The sequence below is a fragment of the Coffea eugenioides genome, chromosome 9 (assembly GCF_003713205.1).
Source record: "Coffea eugenioides isolate CCC68of chromosome 9, Ceug_1.0, whole genome shotgun sequence".
Taxonomy (NCBI): domain Eukaryota; kingdom Viridiplantae; phylum Streptophyta; class Magnoliopsida; order Gentianales; family Rubiaceae; genus Coffea; species Coffea eugenioides.
Window position 1 is genome coordinate 11,811,930 of NC_040043.1, and position 23,151 is coordinate 11,835,080.

A 23,151-nucleotide genomic window follows, 5' to 3' on the forward strand; every position below is an offset into this window, starting at 1 on the left:
TACCAATAGTAATTTTGCTAAGCATTATTTAGAACTTTTACAAATAATTATTCAAAGTCAGATAAAGTTTAAATATCACTTTCATTGTTTGAGTTCGTTTCTCCATGTTTGATGCCTCAGAAGACTTGAATCAGTAGCTGTTACATTTAGGAGCAATATGCAAGACAAGACAGACACCTTGGACAAGCTACATAGGATCCATTACATATTTCATAGTGTTCTTTGCAGCATATGATCAATAATGGTCACACATCTTACATAACAACATTCTTCCTACAAAGCTCCAAATTTAGATCTGCCATGTTTCTGATTTCAACCAAATACCCAATGATGATCACCTTTCAACCAAATCTTCCAATGATTTCAACCAAATACCCAACGACGTTTACAAATGTACAGACCAAAATCACCGCCATGAGCAAGTCTAATAGAGGGAGGGTAGATGCAGGCACCCTTGAGATTTAAAATTTACTATTATGTACCGTTGCTATTCTTTTTAACTAGGACTAACATCTTAAGCAGAATATTGAAAAGAACATCCCGCCAGATATACATGCACGGAAATCTTGCATTTAAGAAAGTAATCCATCCAAATGTAATTCAACCTTACCCTTTCAAGCCAGTTATCTTGAGATCAAAGCCAATTTGGTTTATGCATATTTCCTAACATATTTGCTAAACACTTTCAAATCGAACTCAAAATGAATTATACAAAAGGGCCAAAACCATGAGGAAATGCACCATTAGAGAACAGTATATCTTACACAAAAATGTACAACTACAATGATGAACAGGTGTTTTATACAACAAACCAATCCTCAAACAGAGTTGTAGAAACGATGTATAGGGAGTGTAAAATTGATCCTTTTACAACTATTCTGAAATCATTTACATTCATGAGATGAAAACTAATTATCTATTTTGAGCAGAGAATTAAGAGATGTACCATTAAATCGCTGGGCAAGGCCTCTGATGACAAGAACGATAACATCTCGCAAATGCCGTGTCTGCACCATCAAATCCACTTCATTCTCACTGTCTACAACAATTTTGAGTCTATGCTGATCATTTCTGAATAGCTCCACCTGCAAAACAAGAATTCTCAACTTGATATCAACTTATTTTACTCACTTCTTTTCTTTTTCATTCTTTTAGCATAAACAGAGATTATATTAATTTCTGTCATGCCAAAGTCAGACCAATAGGCAACCCGTACAAGGGTTGCAAATGTCTAGACAGCTCATATTTGCATATATTAATATAAGAGGCCTTGTCAGTCATCATCAATTTAAAGACTATATAAATATTAGTATCACATGAGAAACAGCATATATGCATTATTCGAAGTAGAATCAGCTTTGTTGTCTCCTTAGTGTGAAAAAACATTAAAGCCAGAATGAAAGACATGATTATTCCAATCCAACAATTGGAGAGGTAAGAAATACCTTCCAAAATACAAGATTTTATATCTTTTTCTCATTTTCTTACTGAAATGTTTTATTTTTATCTTTTATTTCTTTATGTAGATCACAAAATTAGTAAAAGTGCACATATTCCAACATTTAAACTCTAAAAGATATTATATATGAGAAGAAAACCTCTGGGGAGTGTTTGGGTGCAAACATAATCATTTTGCCATCTGCCAGCATTAATACATGAGAGGTGTGAAAATTCACGTTTACAAGAACTCACCAGCCAGAGGTCTTATAAGACATTATCTAGCTAATCTTGGAGTGAAAAATCATATTTCACAAATGTTGCACCAAATTGGCTTATGCTACATTGCAACTCATACTTAGAACAGAGAGGAAACCCACAACAATAGAGATTACACATGCACAACCATACACTAAAGTGATAAGAGTCGTTTGCAAAAGAAAACCATTTGCAAGGAGATGTAAAACCTCTTTAGCCGTTACATAAAACTCACATGGAAAGGTGGGGCATAACTTCCCCGAACTTCAGTAGTTGGAAATGAAGTTTTAGAACCCGGCTTCACGACCTTTACTCTCTTTCTATTGACTTCCAAAATTCTTCTTTCCAAATTTCCAAGTCCAGGATCCTGCAGCATTGAAAACTAAAGGTGGTAAGACATTAAGTTCATCTCTTCTCCACCTTGGTTAACAGGACCACATGGATTAGCTTTGACAGAACAAGGAATACAAAATACCCACCTTTTTAGTAGATCGATCCTTGTCACACAACACCTGCTTAGAAGATGCAAAACAGTAAATAATTTCTTAGTGAACCAGTCATAATCCCATCTAGGCACATAAAATTATAAACCAACAGACACATCACCAAACACCCCTACCCAAAAAGGGGCAAAAAGAACCATCTGTAGGTACATCAACAACATTCAAAAGCACATCCTCATCAAAGTCATAGGATGATGTACATTCATGTTTACTAGAGAGAGAGAGTAAAAAAGGGCACCTTTTTAAGTAAATACCTAAATACAAGCTACAAACATATAGTACATTTTGAAGTGCTAAACAGATGACACCTAACATTATTGATCGTTCATAAAAAGTAATTAAGATGATGGTGTTTTTCTCACTGAGCCAAATCATAAAGCTGTAAACTACCATCTCTAGTGATTACAAATGACCAACAGAAAAAGGTGCTCATGGATAGCATAGCTTCGCAACATCAAATCAAATATCTGCATATCAAGTGAACCAAGAAACAACACCATATATTAAATAGCATAAAATGCAAAAACAACCTCAAACTTTACGGATCCAAGATCGAGCTTCATCTTCACGTCTTTAAGAACGTCTGGTTCTGCAATTTGACCAAATATGAATAAGTGGTGGCATGAAATAATCCATCTTGTGTAGAAGACCAACAAAATACAGTTGAACAGAAAAAGATGTCGTCTATTAGGAACTCCATTCAGAAAAAGAAAATAAAAAGTTGCAAGAAATCACTGGCACCAAGGAGTAGAAGTTTAAATTAGAGAAATGAGTATATTCTAATGGTCCAGGGTCTTTGTTCCTCATCTTAGCATGCGGATTTGATTCATGATAATCCCACATACCATTGCGGCTCCAGTCCGTTCTTCTCCTCCTAAAAAAGTTCCTGCTTTTTCTTTTTTGGGAAAACATAAAAATGAAAACTAATCTTTTGTCCTAAATACCCTTCCACTCTAAATCAAGTCCTTAGCAAAATCTAATGCTTAATTGAGACATCCACCAGGCCTGCCCCAGGAAAAAAAAAAAAAAAGCAAATAAATACACAAGCCAAATATTTTCAATGGTCACCTAGCAGCCACAAGGCCACGGAATTGCAAATACCTAATGTTTCCAAGTGAAGTTACAACTTGAAATTGAAGATGACTTCTATGGATAAGATGATTTTTTAAAGGAGAAAAACAGCAAAGAACCAGTAACAACCAGCCATAAGTTTTCTTCAAAGAACGACGACTAAAGAAAACCTAAAAATTGGAAAATAAAACCAGGAAACGGAAGCGATAATACAAGATAGACAGGCCAACCCAGCCTATGTAACGAGGAAAAAAGTCAAGGATGAATTGCTGAAACTGTGGAGGTAGGGTTTCCGAACAAGTCCATCTAAATTGGTCTCAGGAGACTTTTGATTCTCAATTTAATTTCATCAAAATACAATAGAAGAAAAACCAAGACCAAAGAAGAAATGGTGCTTTGTTCAATGAAGGCAATACAGAAAAGGCATCAACTATGCCCCTGGTATTACGCGTCATAACAACAAACCAGTTAAGGAAAATAATGATAAAAAGGAATATTAACAAAAAGGAAGAAAATGAAGTATTTAAATTTACCAACTCCAATGGGCTCCGTTGATACAGAAGAAGGATGCCCCTCTACTCCATCTTCACGAACGGGAGTATAAACTGCTACCAGCCTGTAGCCCACATCATCCACATTAGCTTCGTACATCCTTCCAGTCTCCCCTGCAATAAATAGACATTCCTCTTGTAATTCATAAAACACCAGTAGCTTATGAAACATCATCATGATTATTGTGCTCCTTTTTTATGTTGATGCAAATCAATGTAAACGTAAACCTACTTGTTATCATAGTTCTACTTGTCTAGTAAATTATTATTCATCAGAATGCACATCTATAAGCCATTTAGCCTTTTTCATGGGAATAATAAAACTTATTGGCTGTTATGTTGAGCTTATGAAGCACAGGGCACTTCCGGTAATGTTAAGCACCAGTTCTCGAAATGAATTCCACCTTACTCCGTATTAGTTGCCCTAAACCATCAAGTGTTCCAAATAGGATGGAAGTAATGTTTGCCGGGTAAATTAAGCAGGTTACATTTAGCAACTAGGCATAAGCTTTTGGCCAGTTGTTCAGGTGTTAGGCTATCCAGTTGGCATTAGAGCAGTTTGCCAGCAGAAATTCTGGAAAGTACATGTTCCGTAGGACAAAGTGCTATGTCATGTTTCGGTGGAGCCACTTTAAGAACCACTACAAGTTACCTAGAATCCTACACCTAGTGTAGCTCCAGGCTTTAAACAAATTGAACAGGTCTTGAGAGTTTCTAAAGGCAAGACAGTCACACCCTATGCATATATGAAATTGCTGTTGAGTGCCATGCTATGCCTTAGGACGAGAACTGCTAAAAACATCAATTCAGAATTTTTCTTTTTTGATAGGCTGTTACAATGACTTTTCAACCCTAGATAAGTGTATTGACATCGCATATTTAAGACGCAACAACAAAGTTCCATTTTTCAGGATCTGTTCTCTTTTCCAAAAAAAAAAAGGAAAAAAAAGGGGTTGAAGAATCCTCGAAGTTAGAACAACTGAGACATGTGACCTTAAGACACGTGATCTGCACAGACTAGAGTCCTACATATTTTTGTTTCTTGCCATTCACTTGTCCCCCATTTCTCGTTTACAACAGAATGAAATGATAAACCAAGGAAGAAAAAAGAAAATAATGGGAATCCACTCAGTATTTTTGTTACCAGGAATAGAAATGAGGTCAGGACTTCCAATCATCGACCTAAGCCACTGGATTTTACTTTTGCCCTCCTTTCCTCCACTATAAACGCCACGTACAGCATACAAGTTGGTATGGAAACCTCTACCCTCAATCTCCAGCTTATCCACTCTAGGAATCCCTGAAAAACATAAACCATTTCAACCAAATGATGCTTTCACTCTCCCGTGAGAGAGAGAGTGAGAGAGAGAAAGAGATGATTTATCACCAGGTAACAAATATAAATACATAAATACATTAAAAAAAAGGTTTGAGTTTCTACCATGCATTTTTTCATAAAGTCCTTACTGTATAGATGACATATATTACTAATTATTATTCTAAAACAGAATTGCAATTTCTGTGCAAAGAAGCAAGTCAAAATATTTGGGTAATAATTTTTGTATACCTGCAGTACTATTTAATCTACATTTGGTGATCTGTGATTTTCCGTACAAAATTTTCTAATTCTTCACATTCCAAGGTTAATGTCTTAAAATAGTAGAATAATTTTTCATTGTAGAATAATTCTTCACATTCCAAGGTTAATTCTTCACATTCCATTGGAGACTAATTTTTCGCATTTATGACATTCCAAGGTTTTAAACATATATCTAATCATTTGTAATATTCCGAGAAGCAAATAATTGCGAAATGCTTAAAAGCCTTGTTTTGTTGTCTTTTCTCAGAGCCATTAAAAGCTTTTTATAGATGATGGCCAAGTTTAACATGTATGTCTTCGATTCTTCTTGCAAAGACTAATTGTACAATATATAGCACCGGCGCTTCTACGTTTTATGTCGTAGATGTAAACTGAAAAACATGTTTAAATAGCAAGCTTTTCATAGTGTAACAAGAACTAGCAAAAAGGAATTTAGAAAAATTGAATTTTATGACACCAAAGGTATTATTTATAGATTGTGATCAACAAAGTGATCTACATGATGTCCCAGATCATAATAACCATTCTATGGAAAATTAAAGCAACATCAGCCATCAGATGTTGATATTTTCAGATTTAAAGATCGAACAAATTTGGTTCCTAAAAATTTCATTAATCACTTCAGCTCTAGGAAGTGAAGGTATGATACCTAATGCATTATATACTTGTCACTCTTGCAAGGGTTGAGATTTCTTTTCTTTGTTGTCTTAAAACAAAACTTGTAAAGACTGCAGGTGGACAATAGAATGTAGTACTTGAAAAATGGCATTGGAAGAACATCAAATTAACCTTAACATTTCACTCAAGAGAGCAAAATGATATCTTATCAGAGATTCACTACCTGGCACAACAAAATCAGTTTCAGCATAAGCAGGTTCACTAGATCTTCCAAAAACGTCAGTCACAATGCATTCACACCTCAGGCAGCGACCAATGTCTTCAAACCGCACCTTATAGGAGCATGATTGTTGTGATGGAAGTGGTTCAAAAGACCTACTATTCATCACTTCTGAGGAACAAAACCTGCAGGACACTTTATTTTTAGCACAGATAATAAGTACAAAACAACGTCAACCTTTTAGACTGTAACCATGTTCAACAATCCAAGACAATCAAACTGCTTGAAACAACTAGGTCCATAAAGTTTATCGCAGTGTATCCAGTGTATTAAGAACAGACAGGATTTGAAGGAATATGTAGTTTATTCGAGAATTTATCAAGACCGACCTAAAATCAAGCCACTAATAAATAGACATAATTTGACTTTTAGACATGTATGTTAGCCAAGACCATATTGATAAAAAATGTCAACAGAAGCTGAAAAAGGTGGGTGCAGTACCACTGGTATCTGGCATCTTTCTTGTACTTCGCCCAGACTTTCTGTTGACTTTCGCTTTTTGGCATAACTTCAATAGCAGTTAGCAGATCTCCTTCAACAGCCTTGCCAGTCAGCACAAGCATCTCAATTGTTGGAAGCTCTGAAGGATGACAAAAATTTTAGGTGCTTGTTGAGATGGAAATACAACTATTTTACAAATACCTCTACATTATGCGGAGCAGAATAAATACCCTAATAGTGAGAAATTAGCTTCAAATATATGACAGGAAATGGTCAAATTCTTGTAGTGTAGAATGTAACCACTATTTAAACAAAGCAAGCTCATGCGCAAAGTTGCCTGTCCTACTTGATGCCTTGCAAATTACTAGAGTTGTCCTACATACATATTTTCATGACAAGAAGTAAAGCTTTCAAACTGAAAGGCACTTTCTACTTGAATTAGAAAGCATTTTGTAGTAATTTTTACTAATGAACAGTGATTAAATTATTAGATATTGAAGCATGATAAGTTTTGACCAGGAAAAATTGCTCAAGAAAAACAGAAGATATCCATCCTAAGTTTCTTAGAAGATCACATGCATAAAATAAAATTTTAGTAAACCCCATAAAACAAAATATGCATCCATTCAAGATGAGTACCACATGGAAGGTTGCAAAAGAGTCCGTGTAAAGTCAAAGTGAACCCAACTGTACTTTTATCCTGAAGGCAAAAAATGTAGAATGAATAAAAAAACAAGAAGATCAGATCTAGTACCAGGGAGAATTACATCTGTTGCCTCAGATAATCTAAGTTCTCCAACAACTGAGTCCAAACGTACCGGGGTATACCTGAAATATACACAGAATATGATATAACTTGATTCCTTAAATGAAGTAAAAATATCGAGCAAAAAATGCTGCATGATTTGTAATACTCTGAAGAGAAAACTCATTAAAAAACTTGGTGGATGGTATGTGGGGTATTAATTTACTTTTAAAACCAAAATCTGCATGCTAATTAGCCTGCAAAATCCCCTATGCCTGACAAACCAGAATCATCTCTGCTATGAGATGTTGGTGCCCAAGCTCGATAATACGCTGATCAACAATAACCCTTTCCCAAAAGCAACAGTATGGTCATTCATAATTGATCGCAAGCTACTCAAACAGAATGTTAGAAAAGGTTTTTCCTTAAACTAAATGCAAGTTTGACGCTCAACCACAGCAGGTAGGTAGCTGTAATTTCTTTAACGTAAGCAGCAGAAATTTAGCAACATATAATGCTTGAAATCTCTGCACTCCAATATATGACCCATATTTCACATTTCTTATCCACACCTGTTTCACAGGTTGGCATCGCTATCTGCGGGCATATGTTCTTTAGTCAAACTTGATGATTTCCCCAGTAGTATTGAATGGACCAATAAAATAAAATCTGTGATACATTTTTCTTTAGCCAAACTCAAAGATTTCATGTTAGTATTGAGTAATCCAATTAAAAGAAGCCAATGCTTACCTTGTACAGAAAGTATTTACTATCAGTACTTCAATCCTAGCCAAGTTGATAATTTAGACCAGGTCAAATATAGTAAGCCTATCCAAAATTTGGCATTTACTTACTGAGTCCCACTTTTTAATTTAGTTCTTTTCTGCCATGTTGTGTGCTTTTTTTCTTGTACGTGTAAACGTTTAAACAAAGATTACCAAATTGGACGAAGAAGAACAATTTTTTAGAAACCACTATCATGTCTCAGAGAAGGACGAGCTTGCCTCAATAAACATATAGCTAAGAAAATCTAACCAACAGATTGAGCTAGAAACAAAACTTTCATCCTTGTGTAGAAATTCTGCTTATTAGTACTTTATTTCTCCTTTTCTTTTGCCTATGCAGCCTTGCTATGGAACTTCTAAGCTCCTGAATGAACTTTTCAACAGAGCCATTCACTGTCTCCTCATGCTCCAATTTGCTTGTTGCTGCTTTCATTCCATCTCTCCTCCAGTCCAGCAACATGCTAGACTTCATCATTGAGTATTGTGCAACTAACTTTTCCAACCATTTCACAGTTAGCCAGTCATCAAATATTGTGCAATCAACTTATGCAAGAGTTGATTATCACGACCTTTTACCCCTTTAGATTTTGCACAATTAAGATATCAGAACTCTGAAATCGCCAATAACATGCAACACTAATTTCTTTCAGCATGTAGCAATGCCTGGATGACAGCAAGCAATCTCACAAACTTAGCTAGAGTTTATATGGCAAACTAGATGGGATACAGCAACATTAATGCATCATTTTAACTCTCTGGAAAGATAAACAAGTCTATACTGCTGACCATTTTAATCATTTACAAACAAGCTCGCAACTTTGGTTCATGGAATAAATTCTTTTACCTCATCAAAAACAGACTTTGTTTCATTGTGATTAAAAATCAAGAAATTCGGAAGACAGGTAAGAATGTTTTATTCACCAAATCCACACAAAGCTATTTAAACTTTAAAAAAAAAATCTGTCCATTTTCTTTTCTTGCTAAGCAATATCCTTTCTGTTCTTCAAAGATACAGAGTACACCAATCCTAGTTTGTGTTCTCTATAACATGCAAGTTCTTTGTGAAGGCTATGCACCAGTCAATCTGACTGTCAGGCTTGAAGTATTAATCAGTAATAAGAAAGTAACACACTTGGCTCTCTCAATGGCAGCAATTTGTGTTTCAGCAAGTTAGTTGCAAAAAATTTAAGCATTTTATTAATAACTCTCCAAAAGCAAGGGGTCGAAAATGGTTTACCCAAACAGCAGACGGCAATTGTAATCTTCATCTGTGACTTCATAAGTTTTGGAGTTAGCTCCACTAATCAGAGCAATTGTTCCATCATCTGTTTCTCTATACCAGCTAAACAAACTCGATCCTTCATATCCACCAAAATATTCTCCTTCACCAAGGTAGATTCCAGTAGACACCTCTTTCACACGAACATTGGAAAGTACCGGGAAAGCTGTTACATATTTCAATTTGACACGGTACGCACAACCTCAAAACAAATAATCATGATACATTTATGCTTTCTTGCAAGGGAAACAGACAGCTACTGACAGACCACATAATTCACTAAAGCCAGCTTCCAAACAAGAAGCATCCACAATGATCAAGTATTATTTGTTTGAAATGATTTTGATCAAGCTTTTTGAAGGGACAAGCATAAGATAGTTTTGATAAGCAAATAATCAACTCTGAGTGCTTGATGCCAGCTAAGGTTGACCATGTCCTTTTTAATCCAGTGTAACAATGCAAGTTCTTAAAGATAATATGTCCGTTTACCTGGAGACACTGGAGAATCACAAAGTGATACCAGTGGTTTTCCAACTTTGCCATCCGCCCTCGTTGGAAGCCAATACAGCGCTAAATAAGCTCCAACGTCTTCAATCGATGGAGTATATGACCTGCCAAGAGATGAGTTTCCAAGTATATACTAACTCGATAATAGTTAAAACAGTCTATAGGTAGTAAAGTGTACTTACAATGTCTTGCCACATATACAAACATCGTCGGTGGCATCAGTCATGTCCATAAGAGTAGATGCATGAAGCATACTCTTCGTTCTGTACCAAATGTACTCCCCAATACCTTCTTTTCCTCCAATGTATCTCTTCTGGGGAACAACCATCTTGGCCTCACAGCAATCAGGAATTACCAAGTCAAAGCCAACGGGATCCCCTTTATGGTGAGGATATTACAAAGTTACAAGAAATTCCTTATGAAATTACCAAAATCACAAAAGAAACTAAGAGACCAAAAGTGCCCATATGATGGTCCAACCACTATACAATTGACTCTAATCATCACGCTCTGCAACAATGAATAATTACACATGGATGAATTTATATTTGAAGATACTTTTACTCTGATATTCTACATGAAAATGAAGAGAACAGCAGGAGTTTTGTCAACAAGTACAAACAATGATATCACATATTTCAAACTTGGACTGTTCAATACAGTTCAATTAGTCCTTCAAAATGGACTAAATCATAAATCAGTATCCCATTGTAAACCCAGGAGGTGAGTGAAAATTGATGCAAGTTTTTAGCAATTTGAAATACATTTATTTGCATTTTCCAAATTATATTCATTTGTCAACAAAATACAACAAATGTCATTGTTAGAGTGTATTTGGAAAAAAAAATTATTCTTAAGTGAAATATCAGGAGATTCAACAATGACTTGACAGTGATAGACACATTCTTCATGGAATTTTGCTAAAGTGAAGGAGAAAATGGTAACAAAATTGTCACTTCCATGGGAAAAAAGTTGGATTTTACAAAAAGATAAGATGTATAAGGTACCACAGAATGTAAATGGCTAAAATTGTGAAGATTTTAAAAGGCAACACTGATTCTTTATCAAATCCCTTACCAGGAGCAATTGGATCAGACGTCAAAATCACAGGGTTTCCATGCATTCCGTCATGCCGCACAGGGGTGTATATAAGTTGAATGCACTCTCCAACATCATCAATTGACAAATCAAGAAACTCTGTCACCAAACAGGTTCTGAATCAAGCAAGCATTAGCTGAAAAGCAGAAAGAGGACTAAATAACACAAAAGAAAGCATACCGCCAGCTTTTAGTTTTTCTCTGACTCCATTGTTCTTCACTCTAAACCACTCACACAGGCAATCTCCTTTCTCCCTGAAGAACAAAATTTTAACAATAATTTACCCCATTAGTTCCCAAAGTTGAAAGTGGAGACATCCTTAAATTCATAGTAATACTTCTCACCCTCCACTATAAGAAGCACCGCAGCTCAAATGCTCCCCTTCCACTAGGGATCCAAGAAATTCGAGTGAGTGGCAGGTTGGTGGGCCTGCAAAAAAAAAAATCACATCTAAATATCTAATGCATTAATAAATAAAAAGAAGAAGACATCAGCAGAATTTCAACTAAACTTTCATTTGTGAACAAGCTGAAAATTTTAGCTGATGCCTGCCACTTGACAAGGCAATAACCGAATGAACACAAATTGATATTGATGCTGAGAAATCTGAAGCACTTACCAGCAACAATTGGTCCAACTTGTTCAGAGAGTACGATAGGCCCACGGGCCCAATCACTTCGGACAGGCTCACATGAAACTGATATGAAAAAACCAATATCATCCAGGGATAGCATGTATGATGGAGTAGTGGCACCACAAATTTCATAGCGGGTGCCATCTGAACTAGTCTGCATAAGTTACCGCAACTAGTTAGCCTACATTGCAGTTTAAACTTCATGTAGTAAATCACATAAGAAGATGTGGAGACATGAAATACTTGTCAAAGTGGTAAAACTTTTTCGTCCAATAAACTCCTTTCTAAAAACAACACTTGTAGTCAGTATTAAGTTAATTAAAAGACCTGAAGTTACATTTTGATCCTTTGTGGTTAAGTTTCCTAAGCCAAATCAATTAAGGTCTACAAACATCCATTTTATTCCTTTCCCTTTTGACTAAGCCATTACTCTAGACAAACATTATTATCTACATGATGAAAACCAATCATTTTGTTCCACTCCAAGTCACATTCTTGAAAGAAAATAAAAGCTCTAAGAGTCTGATTACTCGCATGTTTTCCTTGAAATTACAACTAACTGATTGGTGGTGCTGGGGCAAACTAGTGAAGGTGACTAAGGCCACTGCTCAATGCTGATCATCCAGGCCTTGACTATTTCGTAATGATAAACCCTTAGGTCCACCACTAAATGCAAATTAAAAAAATAAAAATAAAAATAAAGAAGACTAAAGTGTCAGTGCTATGTAGAGGAATAGGGCAAACTATGCAGAATTATCGAATACAGCAAATCAAGCCAGCCAGCAATTATGATTCTTCATATTCATTGTCCTCTTCATCATCGCCGGCAATGCAGGCCAAAAGAGTCTCCACTGCTGATCATGACCCTTCCAAATTACAGAAGTTTGTTTTCACTCCGTTGGCGACCACCGTTCAGAATTTCATAGTATCCATTCAATTGCTTTGTTCTTTATTATGTATTAGTGGGTTCTCAAATCAACTATCAATTGTTTATCCATGGAACTACGACCCATTTAATAGAAATTCATATTTGACTGCTAGTATAAACAGTGCAATTTCATTAATTACCATATATTTCAAGCTTTATCCAAAAAGATAAGCACGTACATATGAAAACAATAAGCTATTGTAAAACCAACTAAAAATTCGGGGCAAAATGTAATTTTCTGAAAAAAAAATGAAAGGGACCCTAATTCAAATATTCCCCTTTTTTTTTGTGCACAGGGGGAGAACAATAAAGAAACAAATAATAGTAAAAGCAGATACTAGTAGAGCAACTTATATTACCCGGATCCAGCGGAAAACAGAGTCTCCCTCGTCACCACCCCAGTATTTCTTTTCAACCTCTAGTGTGGTGCCCTCAATCGCACTTCCTACTATCCGTAAAGAAAGCAATCTCGGGCTTCCTAGAAGGCAAATATTATTTGAGCAGCACAGTGTCAAGGTTGAAGTCTATTAGACAACAAGGCAAATAAGAAAATTCTAATTTCAGTAGAGATCATGTATGTAGAAAAAGAATATGCCACAATCCCCAAGACAGCTAGTAGGGACATTAGCCACATGACTACGAGGTCCCTAGTTCGACTCTCAAGCCCTCCCCTTTCCCTTCCTCCTTGTAAGGGATGGAGTCTACCTTAAACCCAATAAATAAATAAATTATACTTGTCGCAAGGCATGGGCAAAATTGATATTAAGATGCATCATCGAAAAAAAATTGAATATAGCTGACAACAAAAAAAAAGGATCAATCATGAAAATGGAAATCAAAAGAGCAAGTTTTAGTGTCAGGAATGATGATAGTTCAAACACCAGGCTAAAGGAGCATCAGTACAATAAGAAACCTAAAGCTCATAACACTTTCATAGAAGGCTACAAACGTGTCAAAGAACATCTGACATAATGGACAAATGGCAGACACCTGGAGAGAAAAATCAGATCAAGAAAATGCAGACAAGATGTTTCTGAGGCATGCTTCAAGAAATAGGGGGAGAAAAGATCTTTCCAAGGTCAATGCTTGAGTGGAAAATGATAAATGCCCAAATGATGTAACATATAATTTTATCCATGGATTGTCAGAATCAAACATCATGCCACTATTTACTTTCCCATGCCTTGATTTGATCTCATCTGGACTTTCTGCATATTCAAATCAAGCCAACTGAGGAAAAATGAGTTGTCAAAGGTCTCATTCTGGCTTTATCCGTGCTTTGGAACAGTAATTGTTAGCATTGCTTCATCTAATGATAGTGCTAGGAAGCCTCGTCTCTAACATATTAAGCTTGGTATATAGTTTACTCTCTATTGACATACAAAAAAGGTAAAATGCAATACAAGATGCCTATGAAATGGAGGGCTACATATAACTCAATAATCTTGATAAAAATTTTGTATTTTTTGCACCAAAAAAAGAATTCGAACAGATCTTTTCAAGACATTCTCAACTATCTTTTTGTTGCACTTATACTCCATCTAAGAAGGTACTAAAGTAATTATTTGCCTTTGACCATTTACCATGCTGTAGCTGATACCGTGCAGTAATATCTGATGCCCAAACTATACCCACCAATGTGCCCTTTTTAAATCTTTATGCCATCTTCACTTTTCACCATGAGAGACTAAAGAAGGAAAGCAATCACATCAAGTTGGTCTTATTAAAAAAATCCCACTGTTCTCTCATATCTTTTTGACAACCACATATTAACTTCAACCCCATGTGTGCCTTTTCATAATGGCCCCCAACAAATGACTAGTCATAATTAAGGCACAACATTGAGAACAATCCACTGTATATACATGTGGCAAATTTCTATAAAGTTGTAGTTTGTTAACACTCAGGCAACCTGTAGCACCAAAGTCTCATGATCTTTATATTTTTCAGCCACAAGATCTTTCATTTTCCTGCTATATCGAAGCCTATTTAGATGCTTGTTTGGCATAAAAGACACTGAGAAACTTAAAAAAGTAACGCACTCTTTATGCTGAGGTAATTATCACGCCTTCCCATATGGTATGTCCCAAGAATTATGGTTTATTCTACATTGTTATCTCAAGATTTCCAATTCACCCCCTGCTTTGTCAGGATATGGCTAAATTGCTCATTGACAACACAACAATAGTTTCATTTCACAAAGCAACCGGGTATGTATACACTCATCAACCAATTTGTAACAAAGCTTCAACATTGCTTCTTCTATATGAGTTGAGATTTGAATTTGTCTCATGGGGACAATAATTGTACAAGGAGGAAAACTGAGGCTCAATGAGATATGAATGTGTGTTTAATAATAAGGGCAAGTGGAAAAGTTGGAATCACAAGATTTCTCTTTGTTCAGAGGGTATAAACTCAATGCCTAAAAATAATTGTGCTTACCAGGACGAACACGTTCCTGCCCAAAGCAAGTTCTTGACTCGCCCACAGTTCCGTCATCACGAACAGGTGTACATGTAAAGGATATGAATTTACCAATAGCATCTTTAGTGATACGATACTGTAAATGACCAGAGAGCTCAGCTATCAAAGAACCCAATTCATTTTCAGCCTGAAGAAAATTGCAAAGATGTCAGTTTACAAATGATGGAATGAAAGATATGAAAGCTGAAAAAAAAAGACCAAGATACTAAGAAGCTCCATTCTACTATGTAATATCTTATGGGAACCAATAGTTTCTTTTACTGAAAGACAAATTGGCCATTTTTAGTCCTATGATCCATCATGCTTGACTTTCCATGGTCAACCAGAATTGCCACTATTGGAATACTTTGTGTTGTACAGTAGCCTATTTGAGCTTTACAGTGTAAGTGTGTGCATAAACTACTGTTATCCCAGAGACTAATATTCCAACATAATATAAAAATGCTACATGAATCAGTTCAACCTCAAAAGGTTGAACTAATAACTCATGGGATAATGCGAGAATGGTTTTCCTTGGGTAATAGTCTCTTTGTCAATTTTGGAGGACTTCATATTTGTTTATTCCAGGCTTAGAAGACAAATTATTGCTCCCCATCCCCACATCATCCGCAGCCTCATAGAGAGAACAGAGGAGGATGAGGAGGATAACATATAATTTAGAAGACAAAAGTGAGCCAATTGGACATGTCAATATGTAAGGTCTGAGTTGGATCCCTTTGATCCAGATATAGACACATGAAATTCAGTTAGACCCAGATCCAAACCCAGACCCTTATGGGTTTGAATAAGTACACCCAGACCCATATACTCATGGGTCTGGGTATCCCTGGATATTTTTCTGAACATACAATGAAGAACTAAACAAATATTTTGAAAATATATAAAGTTCAAAAGTAACATTGACACCATCCAATTTTTATTTTCAAATAATAAAATTACAATCAAGATGTTGAATGCAAGATCATAGAATCAAAGAAAGAACTATTATCAACTATAACTATTTATTTTCAAAGCTTCATCTACATCTACATTCAATATTTCATTTGTTTGCTTTTAATTTTTTTCCTTTTCCTGAAAAAGTTTGTACCAGTTACAATGACATAGAATATTAGATTATTTTATAAATTTACAGTCTGGGTGGGTCTGGTTTGAATCTAAGTTTGAGTCTAGATCATAGAAAACCAAGCGTTACCCAAACCCATGACTCTCTTACAAGGTCTAGGTCTGGGTCTGACAAATTAAACCCAAACCCTACCCAAGTATGTTGGGTCTGGGTTGGATCTGAGTAAGCCCCAACCCATTGACATTCCTAGTGCCAATTATCGAGAATTGAGATATAGAAAAGTGCAAGATCAGAATTTATTCATGTTGAGCTTGAGACTCAGGACAGTATTATGTTAGCATTGGAACAAGTTTTCTGGGAAGAGAAACAGGATGACCTTTATTGCATGCAGAGTGAAGATTAATTTTGAATTCTTATTGCTGCTGCTATTGTCAACTAGTATCATGCAGGAAACAGAAATAGAAAAAGGTTGGGGAAAAGGTGACATTTAAGCATAGGTATCTCAAATTCAGACAAAATTACTGCTTCAAAGAAATCACTAGGAGTGACAATTGCCAACTTTCAGAAATAAGCGAGTACCATGTATACACGAATTTGCAGATACGAAGACCCAAGTTGAGATGCATATAAACGGTTGTAGTTACCATTTAGATGGTTTCACTGTCCCTTCAAGCTAGAGTTTATATTTTATTGCTTAGAACTTGTAATAGTAGCCTGGAGACAATAACCTTGTACCTCATGAAGATACCAATTATAGATACTTTTTCCCTCATGACCACCAATATATCCATATGACGCTGTCAATATGCCATCTTCGGAGTAATCACCCGTTATGGACAAGAAATTTAGGCTAGGTGGAAGAGCTGGGAACATTTAAAACAGGCATTATCAGGTTATCTCCAGTATCAATTGACCTACATTTCAGAAGGAAAGCAAACATCTCAAGTAAAAATACTCACTTTCCACAGCTCTTTCAGCCAGAACATATGCTGGTTCACCTGCTTCACCATCAGGTGTCATTGGAGTAAATTTTGCAACAATATAGTGGCCCACAGCTCCCAAAGGAATCCTAAATGCCTAATGAAAGCATAAGTCCTGTTAGAATGGCAGAGCAATGTGAAATATTAAGTAAGATACCACAATTGCACATCTTGTTACCTTTGCAATTTTAGAGGTGCTTAATGCTTCAAGACCATTTTCTCCCTGAAAAGTCAGGGAGGAGGTTTTAAACCACTGAACCCTGCTAGACCCTTCAGTTCCTCCAGTGACAATTCCAGTAACAGTAACCTTACTTCCTTCCTTTAGTTCACCAATTATTTTCACATTGGTTACTTTTGGGGGAGCTATAGTTCAGGTCAAGACAAAAGTGTAAGAACTAAATGATGTATAACCAATTTCAACATGACAAAAGATATATTTACAAGAAGTGGAGAGAGAGTACTCTGACCATTCTGGCACGTCTTCCCCAACCAAACACCCCCCCCCCCCAAAAAAAAATTACTTGTCGCGAAAAATTTATTTAAGACATAGCATCCAACACAAGTGAATAATATGACTCTTCCTCTCCATGGATAGTTCTTTTCTTTTGAATAATCAGAATTTAATCAAGAAGTTATATTTCCCATTTTAGTACTTAAAACGTGTATTTCAAACTCAACTATTAACGGATGGCCAAGTTCAGTTAAGTTTCCAAACAAGAACTGGTTGAAATATGAACAGTACTACCAAAGCTAGCTTTCAACTACAATAGAAGCTGATGGTGTTAGCATCAAAGAAATGTACCCCGCTTAACCATTTGGGAGATTGTTGACACTGGCTTTCCTTCCTGCCCTGTAACCAAAGAACACGACAATTCTTTATTTATGCCACTAAAAGCAATTGACTTGCAACATAAGCAAAGAAGAAATCTTTTAATAGTTCAACGGAGTTAAACAACCTTCAAAATTCACGGGTAGGTATACAAATGTCAAATGCCGGCCAATATCTTCTTTCATTAGTGTATACTCATTTGTACCAGTTGATACCAATACAGGTACTCTGCAGAAGAAAGGGAGAAAAGAGGATTGCAACCCAATCGGTTAAGAAAACCATGTTGCAACAAACTTTCATTAACATCTCATGCATATTCTGAGGCCTGCACTAACAGTGTTACACTGACACCCATTTTTCAGTCTAACAGATGTCAGACCAGCTTGAGGTTATAATGCCCAATACAATATTGTCTATCTGAATTCCATTCTTCAACTTCATACTAGAGAGTGCTCCTACATGGAAAGAGACTCATATTTACAATAGAATTTTCTCCAATAGTTCATGAAGTTAGTGAAATTTTTTCGTCAAAATGGTATCAATTACAGCTCACATAATTAGAACTCTAAGTCACTCTGAATTTCAAGAAGTACTGCCTCCACACATCAAGTATAAGGTAATAGTTACAGTGAAATTCATTTAGACGTAATCAGGTTACTAGCGCATGCATTGTTAGAAGTAATTGACATGGTTGGAACTTTGATGGTTGCTTAGCATAAACTTTTAAGGTTGAAGTGATATGCAGCAGCTGAAAGCTAAATGCATACATGGTTAGTAAGTTGAGGAGGCAAAGACACGGATAATGTCTCATCACAATATTAGTATAATATTCCTTTTGGCCAGCCTCATATTACAAAATGCCAAAAAGAGGGTAGCAAAGGAAAGGAAATTAATTTTCCTTTGAACGATTATGACCATCAGTTCTAGTTTCATGAGATTATAAACCAACCATTAACAAGATTATCAAGAAGCAGGACCAATCATCAGCTATTTTTGTTCATCCGCATCAGGAATGAAAAAAGAAGCATAGAAAAGACAAATATACTAACCCAATATCCTTGTCCTCTCGTAACCACTCATACTTGCTGGGACCTTCTCTTCCTCCAAAGTACTGTCCAATTCCTTTGATCATATTTCCCTCCACCACATCTCCAATTATTTGCACATTGCTCACTGATGGAGGAGCTGAAAATAGGAAATTAATAAATCAAATGACATGAAGCAAAAGAAATATGTAGTTATACTCAATGCCCAAGGTAGAAGCAGAAAGAAGACTATTTAGGCCTTTGTACAAGTGAAGCATATGCTTAATGTTTAAGCCTGTTTCATGTCAAATTGGTATCACATGCCAATGTCTACCTAATTTCTTGTCCATCTTAGTTACTTGACTGCTTCTATCATCAAAAGTTGGATTTTTAACAATATCAAAACATCATCTCCAATGTTAGACAGCCTGATAATGACAAAGTTTTCGTATGTCAACTACATAAGATAACAAAGAAAAAGGAAAAACAAACACTTAAAGCTTCCCATCAGCCAAATTTGTAGAAGAAAGTTGGAGGTGAACAGATATAAGCAAGATATAGTAAAACTTCATTGAGTTCTGTGTGAATGACAGAAATCCACCAAACATAGTATAAGTGAAATTGATGACTCGAAGAATTTGACTCCTACTTGATAACTGTGTAAGTTACAAAATGAAAGGTATGATACTGGTTTTTGCTAGCAAGCTGATGATCATTTGTCTTCAACAGCCAATCTGATTATGTATTGTTAAGGTACAAAACCTTTAGGATGTTTGGTGCCCAACAAGCAGTTGGATTAACAGTACAACATCAAAGATGATTAATGTGAAACATGTTAAATGGCAGTTGGATGCCTGTTCAAGCATTATGAATAATTAAAGCGGTTATGCTACACCAAATCACCTCACAGCAGTACCAGAGTGGAGTTGGAAGAATAAATTTTATTCTAGTTTGCCCACCTTAAAATGACTAACAAATAATTTGCTTTTGCAGACAAGAAGAAACAAAGAAAGAGAGTAAGACAAAGAGATGTTTTGACCTGCTTTTACATGATCCGTTATTGCATACTGAGGTTCCCCTTTAGCACCTTCTTCAGTAACAGGAGTATACATATAAACCAAACAAGACTCAACATCATCAAGAGTCAAACAATATTCCTCGCCTTCTGCACCAACAATTACCACAGGACTGCTATTCCATCTTCTTCTCAACCAACTAAACAACATGAAGCAATAAGTTAGACTCGTTCCCATACTCAGCAAGGAAACTGTATCTTTCAGACAGTAGACAATCTACATAACAAGAGTATTTTTTTACAAGAACTTGAGAAATCTTACCTAGAAACTCCCTTTCCTGGAGTCCCACCACACCAGGCAACTTCAGCATATCCCCTAATAGTGTTTCCTTCAACAAGATCTCCCTGGATGGCAGTCTTTAAAACCTTTGGATGCCTAGTTCCTTCACAGCAAATCAAAAGCATAATCAAGTTTAATGAATAAAAAGCACACTTAAACTAACAGTTTTGTAATAAGAAGTATTCTAATACTAAACATTTTTCACAGCATCTCTAAAAACCTCTAGACAAGAGCTTCCATATCGGCTCTAACACAATGGACTAAAGCAAAGAACTGAAGATACCACGGCAAAAACCAATGACCTTGTCAAAACTAAGCATAATTTCCTGTTTGAATTTGTCATGGAATATTATAGGTCAAGTAATGGGCTCCTATAATCAAGCTTTTGACACATTCTCTCATGTTCAGGACCACTGTATCAACTGGTCCTATGACAACTGGTCTCAGAGACTGCTTTCACATGTCATCAGTAATCATTTTTAACCCAAAATCCTGATTATACTGTCTTCTCCCCACTTATTTACATCTGACTTTCCAGGTTGTCAACCAAATGAAACATATAGAAACAAGGAGAAATGCCACAAATAAAAATGGCTAAAGGGATAGAGCTGAATACAATATTCTCTATTGAATGTATATTAAGAAGTAGGCTAGATATAGAAGACTTGAAATTCATAATTAGACTCAGACTTTGATACTGTTGTCTTAAACCCATAAATGATCCTATTGCAACTTGTGAAGTAGCAGCAATCAAACGAACTTACGAGAACATGAATGACGTATTCAAGTGGTAAATTCAACAAACTAAGTGGAAAATGTATCGGAATACATTGCAGTGTTTTGAGGATGGCCAAGTTTTAATAGATATTAGAAAGATCAAAAATTCTCATGACTAGAAAAGTCTTTACAACTTATAAATTAGGAAATTTTCAGTAGCAAAAGTAAGCAGAAATCCTTATACAAGCAGCTTCAAACAAATCGAACTAAATCCAAGGATAGAAAACATTATGCTGAATTTACTGTTTATATTGCAAAGACATAGATGTGATGTTTTGTGGAATTACTCAACAGTTGCAAGTAAGAAGGATCCCCTTACAAAAATGTGGCTAATTGTAATATTTCGAGTGCATAATGCTCTATTTTTTCAAGTTCAAAAGAGATTTTTCATAGTGCAAAATCATTTGACTGAAACTAAACTGTAGACACAAGATTCTGTATAAAAAAGAGCCTAATTTCTTATTCATCAAATAATATTATGGGAGTCCAGATTCATAACTTCTCAGCTTGATGATAAAGAAGTTCAAAATGACACCCAAAAAAAGGATCCATAAATGGAAGGAAATGAATCCCAACTTAATCGAATTACAGATCAACACCTTAAAGCAAACATAAAGTAAACACAAGTATGAATCTATCAGCAATTCTTCATCTTTATTCTCCGTTTGAAAGTTCAGGATATTTTAAGTTGCTTGGCTCACCTTAATTCCTAGAACCCAACTATAGGAGGTTGATAACAGAAGAATTAAGTTCTTTCAGACATGTCCTAGATTAGCTTTGACAACAATGAGAGAGAACAAATTTCTCCCCATCCATGAAATTAATTATGCAAAACCCGACGGTACTAACACCTGGAAACTAAACAACAAACCTAACAAAGCAGAATTTGGCGAGGGAGTCACTTTAATCAATTTTAGTTCAACAACAGAGTCTGCCTAAAGCACATCACTCAGCACAAAATATCACATATCTTGAACAATCCCTACTTTTAATGTCTAAATATCATATTCTGAATTTCTCTTAGTCGGTCTTATTTTAGAAAAAATTCCACTACATTCTATTTCTACTGAAACTCAATGTATCTACCAAACCATAGACTTTTCCTTGCATATGGATATTAAGATGCATAGATAAATATAGCTCACATAGTTGGTGTCCATTTCAGAACATGGCTACTACTTCACTATGCTATTGGACTGACACCAAAAATAAAAGAGTTGATCTAAGGAAAATGCAGCTTTGGAAACTAAAGGAACTGAAACTTCACAAGAAATTCCACTTGACTGGACCTCAAAAATGGGGAAGACTAAGACTTCAGACGCTAGACTTGAGAAAGGGATGCATGGGCGCACAAAATGAAAAACAGACTGATTTCACAACAAATAACTCCACATTACGGTAAAACAAGTCAAATGAGTGAACAATAAGACCATAGACTATTATGGAACAATCAGACGATTATTATGGATGTTAAAGGAAGAAAAATACCAGGAGAAACTGGGAAAGATATTGCAAAAATTGAGGGGTATTCAGTGTCTGCCAAGATAGGTGTACACTCCACCTTCAGAATTCTATTGACCTCCTCACGTTTTGGCCAATATACCTGACATCGCAAAAAAAAAGGATAAGAGATGTTCAGAAATTTAAAACCCTCAAACAACTTTCTACCTTTTCAGTTGCACCAGGAATTGCTCTGAAGTTTGATGGAGTCTTGTCTCCTATAAACCACTGGTATTTTAAGAATAATTCTGCATCAGTACTTGCACATTCATCTTTGACAAAATCAAAGTTACAGCAGCAGGGATCTTCTTCAAATGGTTGCTCAACTGAGGCTCCTCTTAACAGGAATCCTGGTGGAAGTTGTTCTTTCCATTGTTCAAGCAAAAATCGAAATGCTGAATCT

At 35.8% G+C, this 23,151-nt stretch overlaps 1 protein-coding gene across 2 annotated transcripts in view; it reads right to left on the reverse strand.

Annotated features, from left to right (window-relative positions):
* Positions 1 to 728: 728 nt before the first annotated feature.
* LOC113782851 (187-kDa microtubule-associated protein AIR9) overlaps positions 729 to 23,151 on the reverse strand; it is a 28,553-nt gene continuing 6,130 nt past the window's right edge. For both annotated transcript variants that reach the window (XM_027328784.1, XM_027328785.1), the window contains exons 11-38: positions 22,917 to 23,149; positions 22,737 to 22,851; positions 20,454 to 20,574; positions 20,156 to 20,331; positions 19,141 to 19,276; positions 18,219 to 18,319; positions 18,065 to 18,112; positions 17,441 to 17,625; positions 17,242 to 17,359; positions 17,018 to 17,145; positions 15,178 to 15,346; positions 13,095 to 13,213; positions 11,793 to 11,961; positions 11,518 to 11,602; positions 11,354 to 11,427; positions 11,153 to 11,272; positions 10,258 to 10,453; positions 10,058 to 10,179; positions 9,527 to 9,734; positions 7,514 to 7,587; positions 6,760 to 6,898; positions 6,262 to 6,443; positions 4,965 to 5,120; positions 3,803 to 3,934; positions 2,729 to 2,787; positions 2,175 to 2,207; positions 1,931 to 2,062; positions 729 to 1,085 (exon numbers count right to left, since the gene is read on the reverse strand). In XM_027328784.1, the coding sequence (XP_027184585.1) occupies positions 909 to 1,085; positions 1,931 to 2,062; positions 2,175 to 2,207; positions 2,729 to 2,787; positions 3,803 to 3,934; positions 4,965 to 5,120; positions 6,262 to 6,443; positions 6,760 to 6,898; positions 7,514 to 7,587; positions 9,527 to 9,734; positions 10,058 to 10,179; positions 10,258 to 10,453; positions 11,153 to 11,272; positions 11,354 to 11,427; positions 11,518 to 11,602; positions 11,793 to 11,961; positions 13,095 to 13,213; positions 15,178 to 15,346; positions 17,018 to 17,145; positions 17,242 to 17,359; positions 17,441 to 17,625; positions 18,065 to 18,112; positions 18,219 to 18,319; positions 19,141 to 19,276; positions 20,156 to 20,331; positions 20,454 to 20,574; positions 22,737 to 22,851; positions 22,917 to 23,149 (3,707 nt within the window). In that variant the 3' untranslated portion in view covers positions 729 to 908. The remainder of the gene's footprint in view (positions 1,086 to 1,930; positions 2,063 to 2,174; positions 2,208 to 2,728; positions 2,788 to 3,802; positions 3,935 to 4,964; positions 5,121 to 6,261; positions 6,444 to 6,759; positions 6,899 to 7,513; positions 7,588 to 9,526; positions 9,735 to 10,057; positions 10,180 to 10,257; positions 10,454 to 11,152; positions 11,273 to 11,353; positions 11,428 to 11,517; positions 11,603 to 11,792; positions 11,962 to 13,094; positions 13,214 to 15,177; positions 15,347 to 17,017; positions 17,146 to 17,241; positions 17,360 to 17,440; positions 17,626 to 18,064; positions 18,113 to 18,218; positions 18,320 to 19,140; positions 19,277 to 20,155; positions 20,332 to 20,453; positions 20,575 to 22,736; positions 22,852 to 22,916; positions 23,150 to 23,151) is intronic.